At 37.2% G+C, this 18,959-nt stretch overlaps 1 protein-coding gene across 1 annotated transcript in view; it reads left to right on the top strand.

Annotated features, from left to right (window-relative positions):
• Window positions 1–2,673: 2,673 nt before the first annotated feature.
• IL1RAPL1 (interleukin 1 receptor accessory protein like 1) overlaps window positions 2,674–18,959 on the top strand; it is a 723,425-nt gene continuing 707,139 nt past the window's right edge. The window contains exons 1-3 of the mRNA XM_040636334.1: window positions 2,674–2,679; window positions 2,834–2,876; window positions 8,713–8,992. Coding sequence (XP_040492268.1) covers window positions 2,674–2,679; window positions 2,834–2,876; window positions 8,713–8,992 — 329 coding nt within the window. The remainder of the gene's footprint in view (window positions 2,680–2,833; window positions 2,877–8,712; window positions 8,993–18,959) is intronic.

Here is an 18,959-nt window from a genome sequence, read left to right as displayed (position 1 = left end):
AAATAAATAAATAAATAAATAAATAAATAAATAAATAAATAAATCTTTTTTAAAAAGACAATACCAAAATTGAATTATTGAATTATAATGTTGATTGAATTATAATGTTGAATAAAAAGATTTTGAAATAGAGCAAAATAGGTATGATGAATCCAGTCAGAGATTTAGGGTGATAAACAGTGGCCATGACAATATTCCCACTCACTTATCAGATAAGTCATATTTATACTGATGCTCTGTTTTTGTAATTTGAGACAAAAAGTATGTAAACTCTACCTGATACTCAGTTAAAAGAACAGTGCATAGAGTTAATAAAATCTTAGCTTCTGTAGTGAAATAGGCTCTGATATAGATGGCTATTGTAAAAGGAGGCTATGAGAGAGTTTTTGAAAATCTATTTAAAATTTAGTATAAACCTTATAAATGTATTATTTGATCCAGTAATTGCACTTCTGGGATTCTTTTTTGAGGAAATAATACTTTTTTTTTTCCTTTTTGTAGGGCAAAGTTGTGGAACATTGTATATAAAGTTGTTTTATCCAGAATTACTTAGAACAGTCAAACCTAGGGAAAAGACTTAAAGTCAACTAACAGCAGAAGAATTAAGTAAATTATAATGTAGCATTATTATGGAATATTATCCAATTATTATAAAATATTCAATAAAAATCATGATATAAAATTTTATATATCATCTCAACTGGGAAAAGAAACTGAGTAAACAAAAGGATAGATTATGAATGAAATGTTATTCTCTTTTTACTCAATTGTAGTTTCTTTCCCTTTTTTTCTTTTTAGTCATTAGAAAACAAATACTTGAAAAAAGCTAAATCCTCACCAAGTACATGCTATACAGTGCATGGGTTTTCGGGTACCAGAAATACCTGCCAGAATTTGGAGGCTAAGATATGATGGAGGATTAAGTCCACTAACAGGATCTTATTTTCCTTGGTACTAGCTGTCCCCTGATGAAGAGGGAACCACATCTCAGAAGAAATTTGGTAACAACTGTCTAAGATCTGCACCCACCTGAAAATGACCCACATTGAGAGGGAGATACATGATAACTTCCAGGCTTCAGTCTTTGCTAGACAAAGGATATTCTAGAAATTGGATTTCTGATCATTGGCAGAATCTCTTGAGTAATATCAATTCTTACCACCCACATAAATCTTTCCAAAGTATTTTTTTTAAGATTTTATTTATTTATTTGACAGAGAGAGACAGCTAGCGAGAGAGGGAACACAAGCAGGGGAGTGGGAGAAGAAGAAGCAGGCCCCCAGCGGGGGAGCCCGATGTGGGCCGATCCCAGAACGCTGGGATCACGCCCTGAGCCAAAGGCAGACGCTTAATGACTGCGCCACCCAGGCGCCCCTCTCCAAAGTATTTAAAAGAGCTCTCCCACGGTTGTTACTCTGTGCATATATTTTAAAGGCCAAAATCTGGAAACATTCCACCCCAGAAAAACATAATCCAGAAAGGAGACACGAGGACAAATTGTTGTGTAAACCAATGCATGCTATAAAGGTTAGCTTGCATCGTATTTTTTCTGCTGTCATCGATGCCAATAACTTGAGGGCATCTCTGCCAGCATTGACAATTTTCACTTATGAAGTCCATATTTGGCAAAGATAGCAGCCGGTGCAGATAAAGTACAGCATTTTCCTAATTAAAATCTAGCCTCAGCCTTTTTGTTCGGTGCCTGTGATAGCTTATGTGCATGGCCTACACTTGCCTTAAATAAATTCATGTCTCATATTCAGGTTTTTCCAAGCACACTAGGGCTAGAAACAAATGATGCCAATGTGACAGTATGTGCATTTTAGGTCTGTCTGTGAGTCTTTTTAAAAGAAAATTAATTACATTTTTATTGCCTAAAAATATTAAATGAAGAAGTTATAAAAGCATTTCAAAGATCCCACCCCTTGACAAAACAATGTAGGTTTTTTTGTTGACTGGGAGAGATATTTCAGTCTATGACAAAAGATATGAGTTGCCGAGTGCGCTGGCATTATTCCTCTCCCTGACTGCTTGTATTCAGTCAGTCACCTGCTCCTGCCAATTTTACCTCCTAAATCTTTCTCAAATCTACTCCATTTCTCCTTCTTTACTACCACTGCCCAACTTCAGCCCTTCAATAACATCACTCTCCTGGCTAAAACCTTATATCTCTACCTAAAAATACAGCCAGCATGGTACATCTAAAACTATCAGCCCGGCCCCAACACATCACTGGTTAAAATTCTTCAATATCTCCCCCATCGCCTTCACAATGAAGCCAAACATTTGTTTACATCTCATTAAAGTACCTCCACTATTTGTCTTTGCTCATTTCTTTGCCTTCATTTCTTGCTGTTTTCTGCTTTAAACTTGTTTCTATACCACAAAGACTGCAGAATTCTGGTACCTATTATTTCTTTGTCTTTGCTTTTGTGTTCACTTCCGAAGTCAGTAACTGTCTGGCTACTCTTTGTATGGCTAGCTTCTTAGCTACTGAGAGGCATCTCAAATGTTTTCTCTTCATGGAACATGTTCCTGAGCAGCCCTGTGCATTTCTTAATCATACATTTCCAAAGTGTGTTTTAATTTGTCAGTCTCCCTATTCGCCTGTGAGCTCCTTGGAAACAAGGGCTCTGCCTGTCTTGATCTTCAGCCCCTAGGACAGAAATTAAGATGAAGGTAGTTCTCATTATTTGAAGATATAACTGTGTTAGATCAGTTTTCCTAGAATAGAACCCAAATACAGTTTTTGATGAGCAAAATTGATCGAGTGCTCTTCAGGAAAAGGGAAGCAGAATAGGAAAGGGGAAAGAGCTGAGGGAAGAGGTCACAGGTAAACTGCAGTCTTAGCCTGGTCCACACACAGAGGAGCTCTGGTGCATAAACTGCCCTATTAGGATGTCCCTACTTGATGCAAAGGAGCAGGCTTTGTACACTCATATAAGTCAGTTATTGGCAGTGGGCACACCAAAGGGGTTGTACATTTCCCGACAGGGTGGCTCTTGTCAATCAAAGGTAGTTTTTAACAGGAGACAACTATGAGCTGTTAGCCTGAAGTACTCAAAGTGACTGGAGAATGGCTATGTTAGCTTAGTAAAGGGGATCACGTTGGGGATCTGTTACATTATCATAGATGTCTTTATCATTTTATAATTATTGCAATGTACCTACCCAAGTAGATACTTTAAGAGTAATATAATTTGCCCTTTTATAAGTAAAGTCTTAAAATTTCACATTAGAATGTATTATGTGTAAGCTCAACACATGGTTACACTTTTTTTTTTTTTAGGAATGCAGCCTTCAAGCTTGTTACCATGGAAATATTAGTAATAGTGACTTAATTAAAAATCCTTTCCCTAATCTCATTTGAATATATTTACATTATACAGTCTATGTGTTCTTTGTTCATGAAGTGGTACATCAGTACAAACTCCTTGGTAAAGGAATTTGTTCTGAATCTTAATTCCATCACTGCCTTCATATAAATTCCCAGAACATTATGGGTGGCAACAAAAGTGAATGAATACGGTGCTTCCTACTCCTGCCCTCCTTTCTGAGTGTATGACTTCATAACATTCCACGGAGTATGAGGGATTATGTAATGCAGGAGGGCCACTGAGCTAGAGTATTTCTATGGAAGCCTCTCATCAAAAGAAGAATACTAATAGTAAACTTTTGGGAGAGGCTTATAGAAGGATGTTTTATTCTGAAAGACAGAAAAACAGATTAAATTCTACTGGCCTACCCAATTACCTGATGATAGTTTCAATACTAATAATGGTGACTTACATAATGGAATTAACATTGTCTAGAAATACATTTTTGGAACAATTGTTTCCAAGCGAGCAGAGCTTGTGTGTTGACGTAAGGAAAACCTGAACATAATCAGTAGTGATTCTTGTCATCAAGACTTAGGTTTTAAGTTATCACATTTTCTTTTAAGATTTGAGATGTCCTGCTGCACAAGATTTTAAAAAAATGCTTTGTGGCTATATAAGAAAAATGTGTTCATAAGGAGATGCATACTTAAGTGTTGGGGGATGAAATGTCACAATGTCTCTAACTTATTTTCAAATGGTTTAGGAAAAAAACACAAAGTAAGAGAGAGAGTGTGTGTGTAAATGAGGAAAAATGTTAACAGAGGTAAAAAAAGTAACACTCTTATTTCATTTATTAAAATGCTTTAGGGGCGCCTGGGTGGCACAGCGGTTAAGCGTCTGCCTTCGGCTCAGGGCGTGATCCCAGCGTTACGGGATTGAGCCCCACATCAGGCTCCTCCGCTGTGAGCCTGCTTCTTCCTCTCCCACTCCCCCTGCTTGTGTTCCCTCTCTCGCTGGCTGTCTCTATCTCTGTCGAATAAATAAATAAAATCTTTAAAAAAAATTAAAAAAAATAAAATGCTTTAAATATTGAAAAAAGACATAAGCTCATCATTCATTTAAGTGTGTTTATCCAAGTAACTTGAAAATATCTTGAATTACTTTAATATTATTTGATATCCTTCCCAAAAATGTGTTAAAACATGTTTACTGATTTTATAGTATATTTTTTAACATCATACATCAAGCTCAGTGGTAGTAGAACTTCCTAAGCTGTAGATCCTTCATCTGTTTCCATATTAAAATGAACATAAGGTGTCTCTGAATCCAAGGTGCTGTTATTGCTTCATTTACCTCTGCCTTTTCCTTGTCTTATGACTCTGAACTGTTAGAAACTTTTTTCCTGATTGATAGTTAAGTACTGAATAACTTTATTTTTTCTTCTTAAGATTTTTTTTTTTGAAGTATTTTCTACACCTAACATGGGGCTTGTACTCACAACCTTGAGATCAAGAGTCGCATGCACAACTGACAGTCAGCCGGGTATCCCAGACTTCTTTTTTTTTTTGAGATTTTATTTTTAAATAATCTCCACATTCAACGTGAGGCTCGAACTCCCAACCCCAAGATCAAAAGTTGCATGCTCTACCAACAGAGCCAGCTAGGCGCCCCTGAATAACTTTAATTTTCAGAATATTTATGGTTTTCTTTCAACTGTTTTCTGAGTAAGCATATGCTAAAAGTATATATTAATATCACTTTCCCCAGTGCAACTCTCCCTCTCTTCTCTTGATCTAATTTGTTACTTTTTAGAATTTTCTTGACTAAATATTTTTGGTTTTTGCTTTAAGCATTTTGCTTTATCTTACAAATCTTCTGGGAGATTAAATAATTTTATCTCCCTGTTTATACTGCTACCTTGAAGGTGTTTCAGCCTTTTTCACTGGCAGAGGTGTCTTCTGTGACAGATGGCCTCAGTTACAATAACTTGATTCTAGAATTGTATTATAATTCATATAGTGGTAAAACAAGATGATTTCATGCTTATCACCAGAATTATAACTGTTTAAAATAAAATCCTGCCTAGGATTTATTTCATGCAGTGGGATAAATGTACAAAATAATGTTGATAAATATCACATATATTCATATAACCTTGACATCTCTGTGTACAGTTCTGTCATTCCATTTAGTGCGTGTGCCAGCTCTGCAGCAGTCATTGACAGGAATCATGGCAATAGCTTGGACATTGATGTCTGCCAAGCTTCTAGCACATTTACTCTACACATTACCAAAATATAACTCTTTGATAGGAATTTTGTACCAAAATTTGGTAATTAAAATTAACTAAATTGAATGTTCTACAATTGAAAATACCATAATTAGGAAACAAAATATCATGGTGGTAGGGAGAATGAATTCTAGGGTCAGACGTGGCTCGGTGGGAATCCTGGCATTGGTGTCCAGTTTCTTCAGTTGTAAAATTTAGTTACCTTATTTACTCATTCATTCATTCATTCAGTCAGTCAGTCAGTCATTCAGTAACTGTGTGTTGAGCTGGTTAGTAGGCATAGTTCCAGGCACTGAGGCTAAAGAAATGAGTTAGAAGGACAAAGTCCCTCAAGGGGCTCACATTCTACTGGGGAGTCAAAGCAAACAGAAAGTGGGTACATAATGTAACATCAGATAGTAATAAGTCCTATGAAAATATTGAAGCAGAATCTGGAATAAGTGATCAGGATAAGAAGCTGGTGTTTCAGACAAGGAGGTTACAAAATACTTCTTCAAGGAGGTGATATTTGGAGGAATGGAGGGAGAAAGCAACACAGTTGGTGAGAAACATTCCATGTTGGGGTGCCTGGGTGGCTCAGTTTGTTAAGCATCCGATTCTTGGTTTCTGCTCAAGTTGGGATCTCAGGGTCATGAGATCGAGCCCTACATCGGGCTCCACGTCCAGCACAGAGTCTGCTTGGGATTCTCTCCCTCTCATTCTGCCCCTTCCCCTGCTCAAACACTCTTGCTTTCTCTCTAAAGTAAAAACTAAATAAGTAAAATCTTTTTAAAAAGAGAAAAAGAGAAAATTTCCATGTAGAGAGAACAGTTAGTTCAAAAGCCTCAATAGATATTTTTGTGAAGGGTAAATGAAAATCTGTAAACTCAGCCATAGTTAAGTGCTCATTAGATGTTAGATATTATTTTAAGATCAGAAGTGTAGATAATTCTATAGATCATGTGTCTTCCTTGCCCTAATAAGGCACATCTTCCTTCTCATCTTGATTATTTTCCTTCTCTTGAACCCTACATTATTCATCCTATTCTTAGATCCTTTAGTTTGCCCTCTTTTTAATCTGTAGCAAGTTAAATTCTTCTTGCAGTACTCAGATACTATCGCTGTTAGAGTCTCTCTTTTCTTGCTTTTTGCCCTTTTGTTTGGTATTTATATATTGTGAGTTCTGTGAAATTGATTATATTCATAATTATTGGACAACTGTCCCCTCTAAGCAAGAAATCCACCTTTTCTCTATGATAATGATAATGGGGATGCATCTGTTTTGTGGGAGCCTGGTGTGTGTGTGTGTGTGTGTGTGTGTGTGTGTGTGTGTGTGTGTGATAAAAAAAATGGTGTCGAGATGCCATTTGGAAGGTGGAACTTCCATGACACCCAGAAAATCCAACCAGCCCCCACCCCATCAGCTGCATTTTTCACCATGGTTTCTATTTCAAACTTCATTGATGCTTCCAGCAGAGCAAAGTGACTATGTACCTCTGTCTCTCTCTGTGAAACCACTACCAGAGCTTGACCTACTTCTGTTGTATTTCTTTTTGCCTTATTTGGCTATAAAATATTTATTTCTAGTTTTGTCATTGAGTGTCCAATCAGAGAGATAAAGCACACACCAATTTGAACAAGGAAGGTTTCTATAAAGAATTATTAAATATAACAGGACATTAGAGTGATAAGGATTGGCTAGTAAGAAAGAAGGGTGTATTAGTCTTCTCAGTCTGCCATAACTGGAAGGCTTACACACAGAAATTTATTTTTTTTAAGATTTTTTATTTATGTATTTGACAGAGAGAGAGACAGCCAGTGAGAGAGGGAACACAAGCAGGGGGAGTGGGAGAGTAAGAAGCAGGATCCCAGAACGCCGAGATCACGCCCTGAGCCGAAGGCAGATGCTTAACGACTGAGCCACCCAGGCGCCCCCAGAAATTTATTTCTCATGGTTCTGGAGGCTGACATGTCTAAGACCAAGGTGCTAGCTTATTTGATTTCTACTGAGAGCCCTCTTTCTGGCTAACAGATGGCTACCTTCTTGCTGTGTGCCCACATGGCCTCTTCTCTATGAGCCCCACCCCATGGAGGAAAGGAGGGAGGGAAGAAGGGAGAGAGGAACAGAGGGAGAGAGAGAAGCTCTCTGGTGTCCTTTATAAGAGCACTAATCCCTTTATGAGGGCCTTGCCCTCAGTACCCTCATCTCAACATACTTATCTCCAAAGACCCCACCTCCAAATACTATCACACTGGGGATTAAGTCTTCAACATGTAAATTTTAGGACATAAACATTCAGTCCATAGCAAAAGAGAGCCCTAAAGACTAGAAGAATTACTCTCATTGTCCAAAACCCTATAGCTGAGAGAGCATCCAAGGGAAAGCGTCCCACATCATTCCATCTCCAGGACTGAGATCCAAACCTTATTAGGAAAGTACGTGGTTTACTGAATGGTAGACATCACAGAGGTGCCATAATGGCAGAATGTGTTGGAAATCTGCCTTCTGGAACTTGACAGAGATTCACCTTTTGAAGTGCCTGGGAAAGCTCTTCATAGGAAGGTGCCTTGCCTGAAGCTCTGCTAAAAACTCTCCAAGCTGCTGGCTACTGTGCACTGCAGAACTGGATACTGGAGAAGCAGGAGTCAGGTGCTGGAGAAGCTTCACCCACTGCAAGAACCTTCCAAGGAAGCATGCTGGAATCAGGGAGAAAGATCCTTTCCTTCTTCCGTGTCTCTCTAGAACCCTCTACTCACAGAGCTGTAATGCCAGCTAGCAAAAGAGAAATATTTCAAAGATCCAGATCCATTTTCAAAAAACAAGCAAAAAAGTAGATTTAGAGTAAAAGGCAATAAACCAATAACCAATCAATTGCACTGATATAAACTAGAATAAACAGCAGCAGAACCAAACTAAGTGATGAAGACATTGTTTTTTAGCAGGGTAAATTACTTCTCAGTGCCCTTTTGGGTTTTATCCATTCCTGCATCATCTGTGCCTAGAGTAGAATGTGGCTCAATACAAATGTCCAATAAATATTTGTTGAATGAGTAAATGAATGAACTAATTGCTTCACTTTTTTCTCTAATGTTTCCTTTCTCTCTCTCTTTTGTTCACTATAGCTGATGGATGCACTGATTGGTCTGTCGATATCAAGAAATACCAAGTTTTGGTGGGAGAGCCTGTTCGAATCAAATGTGCACTCTTTTATGGTTATATCAGAGCAAATTACTCCCTGGCCCAAAGTGCAGGACTCAGTTTGATGTGGTACAAAAGCTCTGGACCTGGAGACTTTGAAGAGCCAATAGCCTTTGATGGAAGTAGAATGAGCAAGGAAGAAGACTCCATTTGGTTTCGGCCAACACTACTTCAGGACAGTGGTCTTTACGCCTGTGTCATCAGGTATTCTTTTAATTCTTTTACTGCTGAATCAATTAAATCATATGCTCCTTTCTTAAATTTTGCTGCTATCCCTTTCACCTAAAGGTTTTGTCTCAATATTTGTGTGTGTTGCTGCTTTCTAAAATTTAGAACCTAAATCATAAAAAGATGGGATTGGAATTTATATTGAAACATTATTTCTGGCTTATGGAGAAAAGAGATACCATCTGGGTATCTACTTATGTTGCCAGAAATTACTAAAGACTATGAAATAAAATTTATAGAGGAGGTGAAATGTTGCAAATAAAATGTAAGCAAAGACTTGCAGAAAGGATGCATGGTTTATCGCTAAATGGGTTGTAACATTTTGTTATTGCCCTTCACAGACAAATAGAGCACAGATACCTCCGGTTCACACACATCTGTAAAGATGATTTAGGTAAACGTGTGCATGTGCGCTGGAAGACAAAGGCAGTGTTGCCGTATTAGGGGAAAAAGAAGGCTGTGTTCCAGATCATTTTGTTAACTAAAAATGCTGGGTCAATAGAGAAATTTTCCTGGGTCCCTCAGGGCCAAAGAAAAGTTAATAGCAAAGGCTGTGCCTTTATCCACAAAGAAACTCATCACACATCCATACATTTTTGTTTGTAGAAGAGACATGTAGTTGGCTTAATGATATTGCATTTAAACAGTATCCATGTAACACATTAGCGGTTAAAAAATCTCAGTTTAAGTATTTAGCCCTTCATGGATCGTGAATCACACCCTGCATGAATGATTGCAGATGTCATTAGATTATAAGAGCATTGGCAAAGCAGGGTACAGGCATATAGAAGGTGTGTTTAAATCTTTGTCTTTCTGCATTTTGGTTTATTAAGAGAAACTAAGCCAAATCTAATGCAATAGATTCTCAATTTGGAGGAGGTCTCAGTGTCTTTTTCAAATCAAAATTTGACTTTCACTTCTGAAACTCTGATCTGCAGCTCTCTCACTGCACTGTTTGAGGATCATGCCTCCCCCTCACTTTCCCCTGCAAGAGTTACTTTATGCTGAGCCACGGCCACAGGTACTTCAGGACATTAAAATCTGTCAGAGCCACATAAGAGTTAAACTTAACTCTTAACCACGTAACAGTTGTTAGCACTAACAGCATACAGGTTAAAATTAATTTTGGAACATATAAATGAAAGCAGAGTTGTGCTTGGGAACAATGTCTGATGGACTACAAAAGGACAAATGCATCATTCCTTTGGCAACTCTTATTCTTGCCCTTGTGGCCCACCTTCCAGTCCTTTTATGGTCAAACATCTCTCTTACTAGAAGTAGAGATTTTGTAACGACATTGATAAATAATTGCCATACTAGTACAGTTAAAGAGTACTCTTTGGACTGGCTTTCCTCACTTAAACAATAGTGATTTGATTTAATTTCACTCTGTTTCTTTTTTAAAAAATCATTATTTCTGATTGTTCATGCATGTAGAGGTGATTCTTCAAGATAGGCAAATGCGTGTCTTCATTTATCTGAGATTAGAATTGAGCTGGACGTCCACAGTCTAACACTTCATTTCATTATTTATTGTTGATGAGAAAATAATGATGCATGCACATTAGTAATCTGAATATCTAAAGCACTGAAGTTGCAAGTCTTTGATGTGTGTAAATATACACCGTGACCCAATACTCTGAGAAATTACATTAACATGTCTCTGAATTTATAGTCGAAGTAATAAATGAAAGGTTGAAAAGTTGCAAAAACAGTGACATTTGCCATATATTCATATGGTTACATTTTAATGAAAGGTGCCCTTTAAAGTTTTGTATGTGTCAGGCACTATTCTAGAGAGAGCAGTAAATTGCAGGAAAAAAAATAGTCTTGTTATGGATTTAAAATATTCCAATTGATTTGAAAGTAGTGTTAATATGGCTTCCTTTTTCAATTTGGAAAGTAGTACTCAAAATCATTAAAAACAGGCAGTTAAAATAGCATTGCTTGGTGTTGGCATGAGGGGAGCCCATTAGTTGAGTCACTGACATTTTGGCACATTGTCAGCTGTAAGACCACAAAACTGTCACCATTAGTTTTTAAATAATCCACTTGCAAAGAACTTTAGATGTTTGAAAATGTTAGCTTGTACTCATTCTAGTATTTCTGGATCTTTATCAATGAAAAGTTTTAACAGTAAGACTTCCCATGTACAGCTAATTTGCATTTATATCTGTAAATGTACAATTAAATGATATAAATAATGGGGACACCTTAAGATTACTATCAACATAACAAACAAGAGCTTTCCTACTCCCTTCTCTTGGTATCTATTCAGGATACGATAATACCACATAATTCTTTGCTGCATGCTACCTGGGTTTTTACTCAGTTTTCTCCTTCCAACATTTTTGTTTTATTTTTACATGAAAAAGTAAATAAAGGAGGGCTGTACAACAATTTCCTTTCTTTTCCTTTGGAATAAGTTTATCTTATAAGAAACTAAAATTTTCTTGTAGTCTTGACCCCCAATTTTTACCCCCCTTTAGTTATGCTCTATCAGAAGTTTCATATACAGAGCTAGCCAGTGCACATGAAAGAAAGAAAGAAAGAAAGAAAGAAAGAAAGAAAGAAAGAAAGAAAGAAAGAAAGGGAAGAAAGATTTTTATTTTTGAGGTAATTGTAGATTCATAGTTGCAAGTCATATATAAAGAGATCCTATGAATCCATTACCTGGTTTCCCTCAATGGTAACATTTTCACAATTCATACAACCTCATTATCAGAGTCTTGACATTGAAACAGTCAAGATACAGAACAGTGGCATCATCTCCATGATTCTTCTTGTTGTCCCTTCTGCCTTTCTCCCCATCCAAACCCAAACCCCTGACAACCAGTAATCTTTTCTCCATGTCTGTTTTTTTAATTAAAAAATGTTGGTAAATGAAATGATACATTATATAATCTGCGGGAATTGATGTTCACTCAGTGTAATTCCTTGGAAATCTCTCCAAGTTGTTGCATGTATCTATAATTTTTTGCTGTTTATTGCTGAGGAGTGTCCTATGGCATGGACGTTACCACAGTGTTTATTCACTCATTGAAAGGCATCTGGGTTGTCTCCAGTTGTTGGCTATTGAAAATAAAGCTTCCGTGGACATTCATGTACATGTTTTTGTGAATATAAGTTTTCATTTTTCTGGGAAAAATGCACAAGAATGCATTTGGTTTGTATGGTAGTTGCATGTGTAGTCATATAAGAAACTGCCAAACTATTTTCCAGAGTAGCTGTACCATTCTACATGCCCACAAGCAATCTATGAGTGATCCAGTTTCTTCACAGCCTTGCAGCATTTGGTATTATCATTTTTTATCGTCACCATCACTGTATCGGGATATCTCTCTGTGATTTCAACTTGCATTTTCCTAATGGCTAGGTATTTAACACTTTTTCATGTGCTGATGATTTGCCATCTCTCTTTCCTCTTAAGTGAAATGTCTGTTAGGTCTTTTGCTGTATGTTAATTGAATGATTCATGTTCTTACTGTTAAGTTTTGAGAATTCTTTATATATTCTAGATAATAGTACTTTTTTGGATATGGAGTTTCCAAATATCTCCTGTCAGTCTGTGGTTTATCTTTTTATCCTCTTAAGATCTTTTGCAGTGAAGTTCAGTTCATTATTTTTTTAATTTATAGATCATACTTGTGGTGTGAAGTATAAGAACTCTTTGTTTAGCCCTAGATCCTGAAGATTTTGTTTTGTTTCTTTTTTTAATTAACTTTTCTGTCAACAGTTGTATTGTTTTACATTTGTTTGTGATCCATTTTGAGTTAATATTTGTGTAAAGTGTAAAGTTTATTTAGGTTAAGGTTTAGCTTTTCATTAGCTTTTCGGGTAGATGTCCAGTTGCTCCAGCACCATTTGTTGAAAAAGCTATGCTTCCTCCATGGACTTGCTTTTGCACATGTATTCAGAATAAGTTGTGCATGTTTGTGTGGTTCTATTTTTGGATTATCTATTCTACTCCTTTGGTCTGTGTGTCTAGCCCTGTGCCAATACTGCTGTGTCTTGGTTAGTGTAGGTACATCCTAGGCCTAAGTATCAGTTAGAGTGATTCCTCCCACTTCATCCTTCTCTTCCAGATTGTTTTAGCTATTGCAGGACCTGTTTCTTTTAAAATAAATTTTAGCATAAGACTGTCTGTGTCTACAAAAAACTTTACAGGAATATTGATAGGAATTGCATTAAACCTGTAAATCACTTGAAGGAAAATTGTTATCTTTACTATGTTGAATTTCCCAACCGGTGAACCAGCAGATCTCTCCATTTATTTAGGATTTCTTTGATTTCTTCATCAGCATTTTGTAGTTTCCAGCTACAAGTTCTGTACACATTTTGTTGAATTTATACCTCAGTATTTCATTTTCTTTGGTGTGTTTGTGATAGTATCTTTTTAATTTCATTTTCAACATGTCCATTGTTAGTGCTGTTAGTGTGATTGATTTTTGTGTAATTCCTTTATGAAAACATATTTTTTCAAATGACATACCTGTAATGCATTCTATCTAGTATCTTTTTCCTTTGCCCAAGTCTTAATGTTCTCTTTAGAGACTAAATAATTCTTTCTTCTCTTTGAAAGTACATATTAAGCATCTATCATAAGGTACTTAGAGAAATCCATTTATTTAGTCGTCTCTGTAACACACGTCTATTGATCATGAACTAATATGCTAATACTAGGATTACAAAGAAAAAAAAATTGTCTTTACCCACAAGTAGATTACATAAGAGAAAATAAGTGTGCATTAGTTACAGGTACTGTGATCACAGTGTAGAATACAGTCAATTTCCACCAAGATGGAGTAGCCCCTTCCCTCCCAGGCTTCCATCTTACAACTAAAAAGGCTGGAAATAACACAGCAAACAAACATAGGAAGTCTGTGAAAGGTGAAAAGAAGGATTGTCTAGGGACCTCAGGACTTGAGGAAATGACATGACCACAATGTTCCAGTTGCCCCACCAGATGATGTTAGCAGGGCCTAGCAAGGAGCTAATCTTCCATCCCCTGCCTGCAGAAGCAGGCAGCAGTAATATGATCCCCCTGCTGGAGTAGGGTCAGCACACCTGAGTGGGGGACTGATCTTTTATCCTTTGCCCTGTGGAACTAGGCTAGAATTACATTTCACTGCTAGAGTAGTATCATTGGGGTCCAGTGGCAACCTGAGCCTCCACCCCCACACAGCAGCAGTGTGATTCTGTGAGGCACTGTGAGGCAGGCCTGGTCACTGCTAGGCTTCATCCCTCTTTCCTGGTATCAATGAGGGTCAGTGGGGAGCAAAGCTTCTACCCTAAAGAAGGCAGAATAAGGCGGTGGGAGGTAGGCTTAGTTGGTATCGATTTTCCCACTGTCCCTTCCCTGGTGTCAGTGGGACTCAACAGGAAGTGAGCTTACTCCCTGACTGGAGGCAGCAAGGCTGTGTGGGTCAACAGCACGCTATCACCAGGAAGATGTCAGCCGTGCTTAGGAGGCAGCTGAACATACATAAGTACTCGGCCCTCATCTTACATTTCAACAGGATTGCCCACATAAACAAAAAGATTAAATAGTATCCGAATTTTCATAGTATCTAAAATGTGTAGTCTATAATAATGAACACTCACTGGTCATGTGTCATGAAAATTACAAAATGAATGAGAAAAGAAAACAGATACCAACACGGAGATGAATCAGATGATGGGATTATCCAACAAGGATTTAAAGCAACCATCATAAAAATACTTCAACAAGTCACTAAAATCTCTTGAAACAGATGAAAAAAGTTGAAAATTTCAGCAAAGAAATATAAAAGAAAAATGAAAATTGTGGAACTGAAAATTATAATAATTAAAAACTCATTGGAAGGGTTTAATAGAGTGGAGATGATGAAAGACAGTTTGACTTCTTTGTTACTGTATTAAAACTTCACTTGCAAGGGCTGTGGATTTTCAATTGCCAGATCCTCTGGGTCTTCCTTGGTTTTCTTAACACTGATCTTTATCACTTCTACTCTTAGTTCTCTGATAGATAGCTCTGTAAATTTCCTTAGGATCTTCTTCCTTTGAATTTTCTTGAATGCTAGGGTTTACCAGGATTTTGTTTACAACTTTATCCCTTTATCCTTCTACATTAGTAATTCTGAACTTCAGCTGCATATTGGAATTAATTGGGGAGCTTTTAAAGGCTATTGATTTCTGTGTACTACTCCAGATCAGTGAAATCCAGCTATCAGATGATTCTGTCATTTAACCAGCTTGAGAATCATAGCCCCGATCTTATTTATTCAGTATTTTCCCATACAACCTATTAATTGATGACTCAAAAAGTAATTCCAAAAATTTTCACAAGCAGTAGAAGTATACTTTCAGTTTCCTAACAGTCCTCTCTTCCTGATTGTCCATGAGACACATTGAATTCAGCAATGTACCCAAATTTATTTCAATATCTACTTCAACCAACCTACCTCCTGTTCAAGGTGCTTCTTTATTTTCTTATTAAGTAGCATCACCATCATTCCAGTAGCTCTAGCTAGGAAGTTATCACTTATCCTTGTTTTCTTCATCTTCCTCACCTTGCTTACCAAGACCTCTCCAGTCAACCTTAGAAATGTCTTTTGAATTTATTCTTATGCGCGGCAATTTCTACTCTCTCAATGAATGCAGTGAGGTTTTAAGAGGTTTAAGTTTCCCTGCCCCTAGGTTTTTCCTATTTTACTTACGACTCCACACTGCTGCAGTATGTCTACAATGGAGATATTTCATTTCTCTACTTAAAAGTCTTTGATAGGCCCTATCATCCAGCAAAACAAAGTCCAAAGACTTTATTTGGCATACATGATCCTTAACAATCAAGTTTCAACCTTTCATTCCAGATTCATCTTGGGTGTTTTTTACCATAGGCACCTTGTGCTATGTTCTCAACATCCTGTTTGCTGTTTACAGATGAAAATATGAATTTTCTTTACTCTTTCACTCTTTGTTATTCATCTGAAATTTCACTTTTTTACTGCCTATCTGAATAATATATAGTTATTTTTTGTAGAAGTTGCAGTGTATGTGTACCATTTTTTTTACCTTTCCCAATTACTACAGAGACCACTGTTTCAGTTACCTATTGGGGGCCAGGGGACACTTCAAAACTAAGTGGCTTAAAACAGTAACCATTTTATTCATGCTCGATTCTGCAATGTGGCCTGGACCATGCTGGATGGATGGTTCTTCTGCTGATTTTGCCCATAGTCACTTGAGGCTAGAATGAACTAGAATGGAGGGTTGGCTGAGCCTGTCTCTGCATGAATATTCAGGGCCTCCCTCTCTTCAAATGGTATGTCCTGCTATCCCACCAGCAGGATAGCTAGACTTTTTATTTGGTGACTGAGAATGTATAACCACTTATCAAGCATCTGCTTGCATCATGCTTACTAATATCCCTCTCACTAACTCTAAAGCTTATGTGGGAGGAGACTTCACAAGTGTTTGAATACCACGAGGTATGTCTTTCATTGGTGGAACCACCAAAATAACAGTCTAGCAGTTTCTCCTTTGGCCCCTTTTATATAAGCAAAGTATACTCACCCCATTCCTAAGACTCTCAGAGTCTTGTTATGGCATCAGGGTTAGGCTACAAGCCCAGGATGTCATTATCTAAATCAATTTTTGGTGTGAAAGAGGTTCTTCATGCTTAGTTCCCTGAGTGCAACTACTCGAGTGGCTCCTCCTGATCTGAAGCTCTGTGAGTTACATAGATATCTAACCCTCACACACCCAACATACAATGGTCACACAGGGATAAAATAACCAAATAGTCCCATTTGAAATGGAGGCAGGGGAATGGGAGATACAGAGCAGTTACTGGCCTATAGCAATTCTCAAATCTACCTGGGTCCATGTCACCAGTTTCTTGATTAGGGCCCAGTTCTGCTTATTGAGAGAGGTTCTCTGTGGCTCTTGGGTTCATGCTCTTCTTTTTCATACAGAGTAAAGGGCCCAGAGACCTCTTTCAAATTAAACTTTGTCTCTATTATTTTATTTTCTTCTTTCAAGATTTTATTTAAATTCAAATTAGTTAACATATGGTGTAGTATCTGTCTCCCTTTTTTTGGTGGGGGGGGGGACAGAGGGAGAGGGAGAGAGAGAATCTCAAGCAGGCTCCATTTCTAACACAGAGCCCAATGCAGAGCTCCATCCCACAACCCTGAGATCATGACTTGAGCGGAAATCAAGGGTTGGATGCTTAACTGACTGAGCCACCCAGGCACACCGTATTGGTCCCTTTTAGTATAAGCTAGTATGGTTCCTTAAAATGCTGTGAGCTTTTTTACATATTAAATTGTAATCCACTATGTTAAGCAGAAGCTACACCTATGAATATCTTTAAGACAAAGGCCTTGCTACTTTGGTGTTCTATTCAGAGTGCTGGAAGACAATGCACCAAAGATTTGTAGACACTCTTTTGCCTAGCTAGTTATAGGGTATGCCTCTTAGACCTTTTCAACTACCTTCCTTTGATGATAGAGAATACATTGTATCCCAGACTTACTATCACTGATATGTTTTCCCCCTAAGAATCAATTTGAAATAGTGTTTGTCACAGAGAAGGCACTCAGGAAATGTTATTGAATGAAATAATTTCTGTTATTACAATTAGGGGTTAGTGTTATTAGAATACTTTGTGGAAAATACTGCTATAGCCAAAATTATCCCATTTCCTGATTTCCACAGTTTTCCATGAGAGAAAGAATTCTATTTTTTTGTGACATTTCTTATCTGAAATTAACACACATTATGAACCACTTATCCTACACCATGATTTTTGGTATTCCAAAAAAGTTTATTTCATTCTCTCCCTATAATATACCCTCCCTTTTACCAGATGAAAGTAATAATATGTTAGGCCTGCAAGATCCACAACAACTACTATAAATATAGTATAAATAATCTGAGTCATTAATTTTAATATGTATGAAAGAATATAATTTTAATTCTTATTTTATGTGATTATTATTTAAAAATCAAGTCATTCTTGATCAGAAGATAAATAATGTCATCATTTTAGAAAGTCCTAAACATTTACACAAAAGATTTGTGTAATTTCTTCAGGGCAATCAAAGTCCATATAAATGTTTTATATCCTACCAAGAAATTTTAATGATCATATGTATATGTGTTCCAAGGACCTAAAGTAGTTTTACCATCTTGCTTTCCTAATTGTTAAACTACCTCTCTTAATTGAAACCAGAGTATACCCTTGAGAATATCAGCTGTAATTTATAGGCTATAAAAAATGCAATTAAACCTACATAAGCTAGTTCTTTTAAAAAATCCACATACAGTTGAAAGTCCTTAAAATAAGGTTTCAATTCTAGGTAAAGAATCTCTTATGGATGATAAATTGAAATTGTAGGACTGCACATCAGACGCTTTCTCTACTCTTTTGGTGGGAACATGTGTTTCTTGACATAACAGGCTTCAAAGAGATTTTGCAGTTACATAATTCTAATAATGCTTAGAGAGATCGTGTTGAGGTGGTAGGTCAACATAGAACCAGTACTACATGTAGCCTTTTTTGCATGTTTAAGACATGAAAGTTGTAGGACTGCACATCAGACGCTTTCTCTACTCTTTTGGTGGGAACATGTGTTTCTTGACATAACAGGCTTCAAAGAGATTTTGCAGTTACATAATTCTAATAATGCTTAGAGAGATCGTGTTGAGGTGGTAGGTCAACATAGAACCAGTACTACATGTAGCCTTTTTTGCATGTTTAAGACATGAAAGTGTAGGAGTTAAGATGGCGGAGGAGTAGGGGACCCCTTTTTCAGCCGGTCCCCCGAGTCGAGCTGGATAGGTACCAGACCAGCCTAAACAACCACGGAACCAGCCTGAGACACAGGAAGACGCATCTGGATCTCTACAAATGAACATCTCCAGCGCTGAGTATTGAGGTACGAAGCGGGGAGCCGTG

This window comes from Ursus maritimus (genome assembly GCF_017311325.1).
Source record: "Ursus maritimus isolate PB19 chromosome X unlocalized genomic scaffold, ASM1731132v1 scaffold_X1, whole genome shotgun sequence".
NCBI classification, from domain to species: Eukaryota; Metazoa; Chordata; class Mammalia; order Carnivora; family Ursidae; genus Ursus; species Ursus maritimus.
Note: the sequence above shows the minus strand (reverse complement) of the source record. Positions and strands in the feature narration are given on the sequence as shown.